The following is a 10,837-nucleotide window of genomic DNA, read 5'->3' as shown; positions in this document are numbered from 1 at the left end:
TCATATATTGTTAAAGTGTTTTTTACTGGATTTTTGGGAAAGAAAGGGATGCTGGTTTCAAGTCAGTGCTTAGCAAGAACATTGGTTCTTTATTGGACAGTATGGATGTGCTGAGGGTTGCTCTCTGGCTCAAAGCGAGCATTAAGGTGTTAAGGTTCATTTTCAGAAGGATGAAATTCCAGCTGGTAAAGTCTCTCCCTTCCTGTTGTGAAATACCATCTATCCATGGTGCTGCAGCAGAAGGTGAAGTGGAGGTGGTGCAGCATCCCAGAGCCCTTCTCCACACCGCAGTGCCTGCTCCTGTTGTAGAACTGTCTTGAGCAGATGTAGGACGGCTGGGAAGGGAGCTATTTTCCATGGCTGGAGGCTGTTAGGGGCCGAACACCTGCAGGGAGCGTGCTGCCTTTTCTGACAGCAGCCCAGGAGGCTCGCAAGGAGGAAGGCGAATCAGTGACGTTATAAAAGCTTCCGTCTCTCCCTGTATTAAAATCGCAGTGGTTTGGCCTGGCAACCAGAGAGGCGACTCTCGGCAGGAAAAGCCTGGGCGGAGGGAGACCTTTGCATCCGCACTAGCCGGTTCGGTTCGCTCAAGAATGGGCTCAAGAAGGGGCGGAATTGTGAACAGACACGGCCCAAGACACGCCTCTCCCCAAAGGAACTGCGGGCTGCTTCGTTCCGGAAGTTTAAATCCAGAGGGAAGCGCCGCCCCGCGCCGCGCCCCACCCTCCGGCCTGCGCGGCCATGGAGCTGCCGCGGGCGCTGCTGCTGGCCGTCAGCGACGAGCTGGACCGCGACGAGCTGGCGGCGCTGAAGTTCCTTAGCCGAGACCACCTCCCCAGGGGGAGGCTGGAAGCCGTCCGGAGCCCGTACGACTTGTTCGAAGCGCTGCAGGAGAAGGTCTTGCTGGAGGCGGGGGACCTGGCCTTCCTCAGGGAGCTGCTCTACCGCATCGGGCGGATCGACCTCCTGGTTGCCCACCTGGGCTCCAGCCGGGAGCAGGTGGAGAGGGAGCTGCGGGCGCCGGGCGGGGCGCGGGTGCCGCCCTTCAGGTGGGTGAGGGCGCCGGGCTGGGCTGGCCCCGCTGCTCGCCTCGTTGTGTCCGGGACAGCCGTCACCTCCTCAACACCGGGCCGAAGGGTTTGCCTTCAGGCGGTCCTGGGCCTTGTGTCCTCCATCTAAAACGGGGAAAAAAGGGGGGGAATATGTGCTGGGGGGACAGCGGACAAGAGGAGCGGTGCGGTAGTACGGAGTTAAGTTGTGCTTGGAAACACGATGAAACAACGTCCTCCGCTTCTTTTTCTAGACACTTGCTCTTTGAGCTCTTTGAAGATGTCACTGAACATGAGCTGATGTCTTTCAAGTTATTTTTGGTCAATGAATTGCCAAAAAGCAAGCTAACCCGCGAGACTGTAAGTATCTCTTTAATACTTTTAAAAAATTATTACTATAATCCACAGAGGCAATTGGGTTGCTCATGAGTGAATGAGCTTCACTCTTCTTTATGGTGTCACTCTTAAGATGAAAACACCACAAGGAAAAGGGTGTCCCTGAGTGCATGTGGGACTTGTTTGTGCTGGTGTCAGGCACAGCTTTTGCAGCAGTGTCACAGCCAGCTGTGCCAGGAGTGCCAGGCACTGAGGCCATCACATCCAAGCAACACAGGGGACTCGGGGCACTCAGTGGCCTTAATCAACGAAAAACTGATGAGCACATTTACTTATCTTGCCCAACAGACTTTTTTTTTTTCTTCTTTCTCAGTCATTATCAAATATAGAAAGTGATCTACTGTGAATGTTATTTTATGATTTTTTTTTAAATGCAGGAAATACAGATCTAAGCAGCAGATTCTTCTCAAGGCTAAGTCAAATGAGTTGGAATTTACAAGTAGTCTTTCAGGAGATCCAGTGCTTTTGTGCTGTCCCAGCCTGCAGTTCTGACTCCCTGGTACTTTGTTCTGTCTAATAAAAGTTTTGAGGATTTTCCTTCTTTTCATAGAGGGGAGACTGTGAGAGCTGTTCTAGTAAATCCTTGGGGTGACCACAACGCTTTGCTACTCACTGATGAGTTTCTGTCCATTGGGTCCCCTTCTGCATCAGAGCAATCTCTACACCTCGTATGAAGGTGTAGAAATTGCTCTGAAGCAAAAGGGCCCCAAGGGACAGAAAAACCTTTTTGCCAGTGCTTAAGATGGTCACTGCAGTGATTCTTCTGTTTCAGCTGAGTGCACAGTAGCCACTGAAAGTTGAATGAAAGCAATCATTAAAAATATTGCTACGTATTCTTGTATGACCAATGTTAGATGTCCTGGGTTAGGTCTTAATTAGATCATGGCACCTCTGAGCTACAGAAAGGAAATTAGTATGTTTTGAGAAGATGTTGGTACTTAACAGTACTTGTAGGTTTTCTTGAATTAGGATTAACTGGCTCAGCTGAGGTCTCACCTGAGCTCCCAGTTAGCTGGATTGACTCTGTGGGTCACATGTGCTGTCACTACATTAAAGCTTTAGGTGCACATGCTGCAGCTTCACTCCCAGTGGCAGCATGGAGGTGCCCTAAGAGCAAACTGCCTTTCTGATTACCCAGACAATGCTTGACATTCTCACTGAGATGGAGAAGAAGGGCCTTCTGGGGAAAGACAACTTAAGTATGCTGAAGAGTCTCTGTGAAAAAATTAACATCAGCCTGTGGAACAGAATTGAAGATGGATTAAAGCTGTTCGGTAAAACAGAACAAAACAGCCTCTTCCCCAGTGTTGTTCTTGAAATGATGTATAGGTATTGTACAGGACTGATCATGAATGCTTTGCAGGCCAAGAAGAGATGCTCATCACAGAGGAACAGAGGGGCAGCACAGGATGCCCTGAGGGACATCTGCTGTCATCTGTAGCACCTGGTCCTCCTGGCAGTTTTAATGACTCTTCCCAGGTAAGTTAGTTTATTTCTTAAGAAACATCATCATTTGGCCTTAGAAGAACTCGCCCCTCCATGAAGTGAACAGTTGTTCTAAGACCAACTGTTAGAAGCACTGTATAGAAAAAGAAAAATGCACAAGTCTGCATTCCTTATTCTGAAGCTGTGTCACAGGCACAGCTGCTGCAGTGTTGCACTTCAGAAACATCTACAAGAGTAGCAAGGTAGACTGAGTTTATGATACCAGGAATTAGGCAGTTGGTTTGGCACTGAGATATGAGTGAACAGAGCACCTTGTGTGAGCTGAGCCTGACTTTGGTTGTCCAGCAGGGTGGCGTCCTGCACAGACTGCCAAAGGCAGTGGGGCAGGGTACTGCCAGGCCCTGGGAGCAAAGCTGTTGAGAGAGAGCTGCCTGGAGAGGAGGCCAGCTGGCTCTGTACCCTGCTCTGCCACTCGCAACAGCTAAGGAGCACTTGGAGGAGAGCGCAGGAGTTTCACCAGGAGTCTTTCTTTTCAGCTGCTTGAAGCTTACAAAATGACCAGCCGACCCTGTGGAGTGTGCCTGATCCTGAATAATCATAATTTTGCAAAAGCTAGGGAAGGAGTGCTGGAACACAAACACATGAAGGATCGGAATGGGACAGACGTGGATGCAGGTACAGTGAATGTTAAAGATGAGTTTGTGAATCTTTAAAAATAGAAATCTTGTTTCTCTTTGTAAGGTCAGAATTTCAGTCTTCCCTTTCTAGGATTACTTCTGTTGTAGTGGCTCAGTTGGCTCTGTTCACTGTGCTGACAAGTCCTAATCAACTCATTGAGTTTTTAGTACCTGACACTGAACAGTTCACTTGCATTTTGCAGTTTTAGTGAGGTGACTGAAACCTTAAGCAGCACCCTGCGCCTGGACTTTACAAGCTAGGCTAGCTTTGCATCAGCCTTACGCACACTAATTCTAAAATATGTAGAAATATGCAAGAAAACCTTTTAATGACAGTTAAGGGAATGCAGTAGAAATATGATTAGTGATTAGACTACTAGAGTATTTTCAGACCAGGAACGTAGCTATGTGTGGCAGCAGCTCTCTGGCCACAGAGAGGAGGCACAGACATTCCCAGGCATTTTCCTGGGGAAGGCTGTGAGAAAATCAGAGAAAATAATGAGAAACAATTCTTATCTCCACTTGTTACACCTGCTGTTGTGAGCATGTGGAATGTGTCATGGGGATTGGTTTACCAAAGGGTGATTTCTTAATTGGACATTGGATGGTGTTTGGATTGATTGACCAATTAGGTCAAAGCTATATCAGACTGGCTGTAAGGGTTACCGAGTTTCTTAATAAGTATAATATAGTATAGGATCATATAATAAAGCAATTAATCAGCCTTCTGCAATCATGGAGTCAATACTAATTATTACCTGGTTGGGGGCCTGCAGCAACAGCTATGTGGATGTAGTCATGTAGCAGATGACCAATTATGTCTAGAAATGTAATCTGCAGTTGCAGAGTCCAACTTTCATATAATGAAATGTCTAAAATTTCCCTTCACTTTGCTTTCCAGCGGCTCTGAGGAATGTCTTTAGCAAGCTTCATTTTAGAGTAGAAGAATATAGAGACCTCACTGCAGAAGAAATCCGTGAGACTGTGAACATCTTCCAGAGTGCAGACCACGAGGACAAGGACTGTTTTGTTTGCTGTATCCTGTCTCATGGGAAAAAAGGCATTATATATGGTGTTGATGGGCAGGAAGTACCTATCAGGGAACTGACCACTTCTTTCACTGCACAGAATTGCCATTCACTTGCTGGAAAACCAAAAGTTTTTTTTATTCAGGCCTGTCAAGGTGATGCTTTCCATAAAGGTGTGGCCATCGAAACAGATTCTGGAGAGGAAGATTCTTCTGTAGAGCGAGCTGCGAGATTTCAGCTAGACTGCATCCCTGCAGAGGCAGACTTCCTCCTGGGCATGGCCACCCTGCAGGATTACGTCTCCTACAGAAGTCCCAAGGAGGGAACCTGGTACATACAGGCACTGTGCCAGCACTTGGAGTACAGCTGTCCTCGGTACATATGTTTCCATAAGCTTATTTTTGGAAACACCTGAATTTTCCTTCTGGATGACAGGAATTTGATTTAGATGCAGAGGTAGATTATATGCAGTGGGAATACTTGCTCAGAGTTAAAACAGTGATGTAAGACAGAGCAGCACCATGCAAACTGTTCAGAGCAACTTAGGGAAGTGCTCTGAAGCCTATTAAAAGCAGGAGCTGTTAGCACTGGTGTATATCAAGACAGCAAGAATGTTATTTTGCTGATGTTAACTGCCTAACACAAACTGTACTCGTGTCTTTGCAGAGGGGAGGATGTTCTCACCATCCTGACAGCAGTAAATCAAGAAGTGAGCAGAAAAACTTGTGAGCGGGACTCAAAGAAGCAGATGCCGCAGCCCAGTTTCACACTGAGGAAGAGGCTCATCTTTCCTGTCAACTAAATGGGAGAGAGCTGCATGGCAGAGAGAGCCGCTGCAGCCTGGAACTGGCTGGTTTCAGCTCAGAATTCAAACATAACAGACTTCCAGTGCCTGCTCTTAGCACAAGGGCAGATATTTTTGATAGAAAATGCAACTAAGGAGAAAAAGCCTTAAGAAATTTGTATTAAAACATTAATTTGTATTAACACTTTATACTTGAGAGCATCTCTGAGCTGGTCTCTGCTTTATCTCTGATGTATTTAGCTGATCTTAGTGGTTTGCTGACTAAAATACACTTGGTGTCCTCTTGTCAGCTGTATCACATTGCTATTGCTTTCATAAGGTATATTTGCAAGGCAACTTTTAGAAGACAGCCATTATAAACCTTTGTGTACTTTATGCCTAACCTTTGGAAAATAAAGAGAGGAGTGCTTTAAATTTTATAGGATATAATCAGCTCATATCAGTGTGTTTTGTTACTTGTCCCCATGACTTAGAATCATTAATTCTTGGTGGCTTGGTACACTTCAAGATCAAGTTAAGCATCTGTCATCTGGTATCCTCAGCAGGATGAGTCTGTATCCTCTGTGTAGAGTGGTCTCAACAGCAAAAATCAGTTGCTTTGGTACAGCTTCATGCTTGAAGATGTCCAGTTACCCCAAGTTCAGTTACCTTGCTGAGCTCTGAGTCTTAGTTCTAAGCAGAGAAAAAGTCACTAGGTAAGTACCCAGCTCCTTAAAACATTTTATATTGCCTCCCTTGGTGAGCACGCACACAGAACTGCTTCAATATCTACTCCCATTTGTCACAAATCTATAGGGCTCACATAACATCAGCTACTGAGATGAAAAAACAACCACAGTGGTGTTCGCCAGCGATGCAGTGCTAACACTGTAATGCTTGAGGAACACACTAGCTGCTGTAAAAGAGAGGAGGAAAAAACTCCAAAGCACCACCCATGCACAAAACCCCCCCGAGGTACCAGAAAATATGAACAGATTAATTTAAAGTGAGGCTCAACACTTAAATACTATCCATATCAATTTATGGGCTTCTAAAGCCACCTTTTCTGCAGACACCAACTCGCTTCACTAAGCTTGTGTACAGTATAATAATCACTATAAATTTTAGCCACAAAAAAGGCCTGATTTTAGGTTTGTAATACAACACTGTAGAAGAGGACATCTCGAACAAACCACAGAAGATCAGCAGTATACTGAAAAATGGCATGTTATACATGTTTATTATCAAATTTACATTCCACTATGAAACAACAGTAAGTGCAAAAAGCAGATGGGAAAAAAATACCATGAAAATCCCAGACTACTCAAACACTGTAATCCCCTCATGTAACAGCCAAATGAAGCCCAAATGCAATTACTTTCCTTCCCTCTCTGTTGCTATTCAACTGCAGTAGATGTTTAACTTTGATCATAGGTATTTTGAGCATGCAGGTATCACTGAGTTTATCAAAAACTAACAGTGAAACTAGAAAGCTTTAAGTTTGTGCTTTAAGACAGTCGGAATACAGTAAATACAAGAATTCCCTTCTGTCTCTTGTAACTTGCACAGGCATGGGTAAGTCCTTTCTAGCACCCATGTTTGACTCAAACCTGCAAGATAGCAGAACCCTGCCAAAATATAATTCTCCATTCCTTCTAGGTCTACCTCTACTCAAAAGATCTGGTGCAGGATGTCAGCCATGCAAGTTTGTCACCTCTCTTATGGGAAACAACGAATGCCAAATCATTCCTAGAATCATGGTAACTTCTAAAATGTTCTCAGAAAAACATATCATTAACAAAGGGTTTATCTTTTAAGTTTTGGTACAAAATGGTAAACTTGGAAGAAGTATCAATTTTCCCTGTTACTGCAAGCCAGGCATGTATATCCAAACTGTGCATGACTATCCAAAGGCATAAGTGCATGACAGAATTTGAACAACACTGCACCACAGCATCAACCAACTGGGTAAATACACACAAACACCACGGTATAGAGGTTCTTCCATTTTCTTTTTGCATTATGTAAAGTATCTGATGATACACCTCAGCTCCAGAACAAACCAACCTCTCAACATCCACAGCACTGTTTGAACTGAGCCAGTTTATATTGCTGGGCTGTGGAATAGGGAAGTGTCCCCAAGAGAAACATGCATTTCATTTATATGCCTGTAGATTAGTTTTACCTGAACCATGGTCTGCCAAAGGAATTCTGCCTTAGCATATTTGCTACTCTGCTGATCCAGTGGCTGAAGTTATCTTATGAAGCCAGTTAGAAACACAATGTAGTACCTTCAAATCTGTAACTCAGGTATTCCTACAATAAACACATAAAATGGATGGACTTTTGACATGCTACACTTCTCTGTTGGTACCAAACTGTCTAAGCTTTTGCTAACTTATTTCCCTGGAAGTTACACAGCAGAAATACCCGTCCCAGACCACTGGAGACCAACATGGCACTCGCTCCTTTCACTCTTACCATATGTAGCTAGGCAAGACACCATGCACAGCTAAGTACATACAAACATAAATACTTACATTAAAAAATTAAATATTTTTCACTTAAAAAACAAAATTAACCCGTATATAGTCTTTTAAATAAAATTCACCTTTTCTAAGTGTAAGATTTTGCTTAGAGAGCAAAAGGCAGCTCCAGGAGTTCTGGAATATTTCTGTGCGCTGCTGACAGACAAGCTTCTGCTAAGAATCCCTGTGCAAGTTTGAAGTGGTTACTCCATTTCCCTTTACAAAACAAAAATATCAAAGAGTCATCACAAGATCTACAGAACTGTAAAATCAGAAAGGCCACATTACAAATTTCCTATAAACAAGGTTAAGAAGCTTTCTTTTCCTGCCCTACTCCATTCACCCCTGCAGCAATGAGGTGCTGATTATGGATGATGTGCCTACCAGCACATGCAAATCAGTGTGACTGCACTTATGCTTCACACCACACCCCTAGACAGCTGCCAGCTATACCCCACTTACATAGTAACAGGCAAGGTAAGCTTAACTGCTTAATCTAATTGTATGGAAACAAATCATTTTATAATGTTGAGAGGTACGGTGAAAATTTATATAAAGACTAAGAAGCTGTTTCTATTCAGGTCACTAGCAAAGACAACTTTTTTTTAAGTTACACAAAACATCTGTTGTAGATTGTTCATTTATGATTAGAATCTTGGACAGGAAGGAATCAAAAAAGCAGCATTGGGCAGTAATATTTTTATAATTAACACTCAGAAACCAGATTTCTAAAATGAAGTTCTTTTTTGAGTTGGAAGGTCTGCCTCAGCTATGTTCAGAACCACACTCCTCCACCGATCACTGGATTTCAATATTCATTAAAATGCTACAAAGAACGCCAGCTTTTTTTCCCCTGTTTTTATATAGAAACTGGCACATTTTGGTCTTAATGAAATCTTTTAAACAAAATCCTACTTAAAATGAGAAATAATTGAATGAAAGACATAAAGTTTACTGGAAAACTATCAAATATACAGAATATGTACTTGGCAAGACAAGAGGCAGTTTTCTGAACTTCCAACAATTTCCTTGAAGTAAATGCTCTCCATTTAAGTCTTTAAAAAGAAGCCCTGAATCAAGCACCTAGGGTTTATTTCCTTCTGCAATACTGAAACGTGCCTGAGATATTTGTGTGAGTGTGTGTGCATAAAACTATCCTCATTTAAACAGATGCACACCACACTTTGGAAAGATTTCTTAGCTGGATGTTCTCACCCCAATACACACTTTTCTGGTTCTTAACTGTTCTTCATTGCACATTTCTCTGTGTGCTTTGTTCACAAGCTCTGGAAAGAAATTAACTTCTGTTAATACCTCACTAACACAATTGCACTCTTTCAAAATATAAATCCTGTGTTTGTAAACTGAAGTATTACTTTCTTACATAGAGCTAAAGATTCTCTCCGCTGCTTCTCCAAGTGAGGAGGAGTTCAAAAGAGCAGAGTTTCTGAAATGGAAAATAAAAGAATGAAAAAAAATCCAAGTTTTCATATTTGTTTGCTACAGAGAGGAACTTGGGCTGATAATGCTGGTCAGACTGATTGTTATTTTAATATTATATTTAAATGATGTAGCCTGACTGCAAACAACTAGGAAATACTATGGGTGTATGGTGGAAAAAAATAAAATACCTACACATACAGGTTAAAGGGTTAAAACATTGAAAATGTCTACAACAGTCTTCACTTTGACGAAGTTAAGACCAGATGCTGAAGGGGGTCTTGAAATAAAGCTTTGGTTTTACCTTTCTATCTCCCACAAAAACTTTCTTCCTCAAACCCAGGCAATGTTCCTTTGCTCCTTGGCCCCAACGCTTGTCTTTCCCACATTTGAACATGCACGTGCCTTCTCCAACACTTCTGTAACACACCTAACAATGCCTGTACTGGATGTTCATCCCTCAAATTATTTACTGTGCTCTAAGTCAAACACCTTTCAGGCCAGTTAGTTTTCCTTTAGTATATCCATTTTTGATGCCTGTGTGCAAACAGGAGCTCCCAGTGCTCCAATTATGGCTGGAAGACTCTGGTTTCTTCTCAGTCCTGCCATTAAGTTGCTACCTGCATTTAAAAACCCAGCTGAGTCCTGCCTCTGCAAGCCAACCTCTGGCCCCTGATTCTTGCCATGGTCCTGTGTTTCAGGGGGCTTGATCACCCTGGCAATGCCCAGCCTCTTCAGTCTGTCCACAAGGCTCATCTTCAGCTGGCCTATGTCTGGGACGTTACGGGAGGGCTTTAGGCCATACATTTCCTGCAAAAACGTTTCAGCTGGTCGAGAAGCCAGGAAGTTCTCTGAGTGATGCACTCGAGGCTCAAACAGTGGAGGGGAAGGACAAGGTGAACGCGAAGGAGAATTTGGTGGAGTAGAAGGAATGGGAAGAGTTCGAGGGGGTTGCAGCAAAGGCAGTTTTTCTAACATGGGGCTGTCATAAACCTTGGCAGAGATGCCTCGTTCTTGCAAAAGTTTAGCCAGGCTGCTTGTGCTGCTGAAAGTAGTAGTTGAGTCTCTTCTGTTGGTAAGAAATTCTCCAATACTTAGTCTGTAAGGAATAGCTGCTGGAGTGCTCACTACTGGGTTTCCAGTACTGCTGCCAGTATTCCCCAGTGAAAACAGAGCACCCATGGAACTGAAAGAAAATAAAAACTAAACTAAGAATATACACACATTAGACATTTTTATACCTGATCTTCATTTGCATTTTAGTATACAGAAGACTCAAGAAAAACCTTAACTACTGCTATCAGCTGTGACAGCTTCAGTACTCAGAATTATTGTTCTGCAAAGTACCAATGAATTTACCTTCTGTGATCACCTGTACTCTATTAGATAGAATATTAACATAGTTGTCCAGTTAATTTAAAAAAATATAACCGAATCAGAAAATAAATCATCATGGAATCTTTTTTTCCACAATAGCTGTATGATACAA

At 43.1% G+C, this 10,837-nt stretch overlaps 2 protein-coding genes across 8 annotated transcripts in view; one reads left to right on the top strand and one right to left on the bottom strand.

The window, feature by feature from the left end:
• Positions 1-711: 711 nt before the first annotated feature.
• On the top strand, positions 712-9,191 carry LOC137477295 (caspase-8-like). 2 transcript variants are annotated; one of them, XM_068196205.1, is made up of 7 exons: positions 712-1,049; positions 1,304-1,409; positions 2,584-2,719; positions 2,809-2,924; positions 3,428-3,566; positions 4,470-4,971; positions 5,263-9,191. In XM_068196205.1, exons 1-7 carry the CDS (start codon positions 742-744, stop codon positions 5,396-5,398), a joined length of 1,443 nt encoding a protein of 480 aa, XP_068052306.1. In that variant the 5' UTR covers positions 712-741; the 3' UTR covers positions 5,399-9,191. The 2 variants fall into 2 exon arrangements, with proteins under 2 accessions (XP_068052306.1, XP_068052307.1); XM_068196206.1 differs by lacking the exons at positions 712-1,049; positions 2,584-2,719 and having other exon boundaries at positions 1,306-1,409.
• TRAK2 (trafficking kinesin protein 2) overlaps positions 8,971-10,837 on the bottom strand; it is a 33,751-nt gene continuing 31,884 nt past the window's right edge. For all 6 annotated transcript variants that reach the window (XM_068196199.1, XM_068196203.1, XM_068196202.1 and 3 more), the window contains one exon: positions 8,971-10,534. In XM_068196199.1, coding sequence (XP_068052300.1) covers positions 9,853-10,534 — 682 coding nt within the window. In that variant the 3' untranslated portion in view covers positions 8,971-9,852. The remainder of the gene's footprint in view (positions 10,535-10,837) is intronic.

Source organism: Anomalospiza imberbis, chromosome 7 (assembly GCF_031753505.1).
Source record: "Anomalospiza imberbis isolate Cuckoo-Finch-1a 21T00152 chromosome 7, ASM3175350v1, whole genome shotgun sequence".
Classification (NCBI taxonomy): domain Eukaryota; kingdom Metazoa; phylum Chordata; class Aves; order Passeriformes; family Viduidae; genus Anomalospiza; species Anomalospiza imberbis.
This window is presented reverse-complemented; position numbering and strand designations above follow the sequence as displayed.

Excerpts from the sequence above, each read along its gene's own strand:
- LOC137477295 (XM_068196205.1), top strand. The coding sequence starts at position 742 with ATGGAGCTGCCGCGGGCGCTGCTGCTGGCCGTCAGCGACGAGCTGGAC. Across the intron at positions 1,050-1,303 it reads GCGCGGGTGCCGCCCTTCAG|ACACTTGCTCTTTGAGCTCT; the intron begins GTGGGTGAGGGC and ends TTCTTTTTCTAG. Across the intron at positions 3,567-4,469 it reads TGGGACAGACGTGGATGCAG|CGGCTCTGAGGAATGTCTTT; the intron begins GTACAGTGAATG and ends TTTGCTTTCCAG.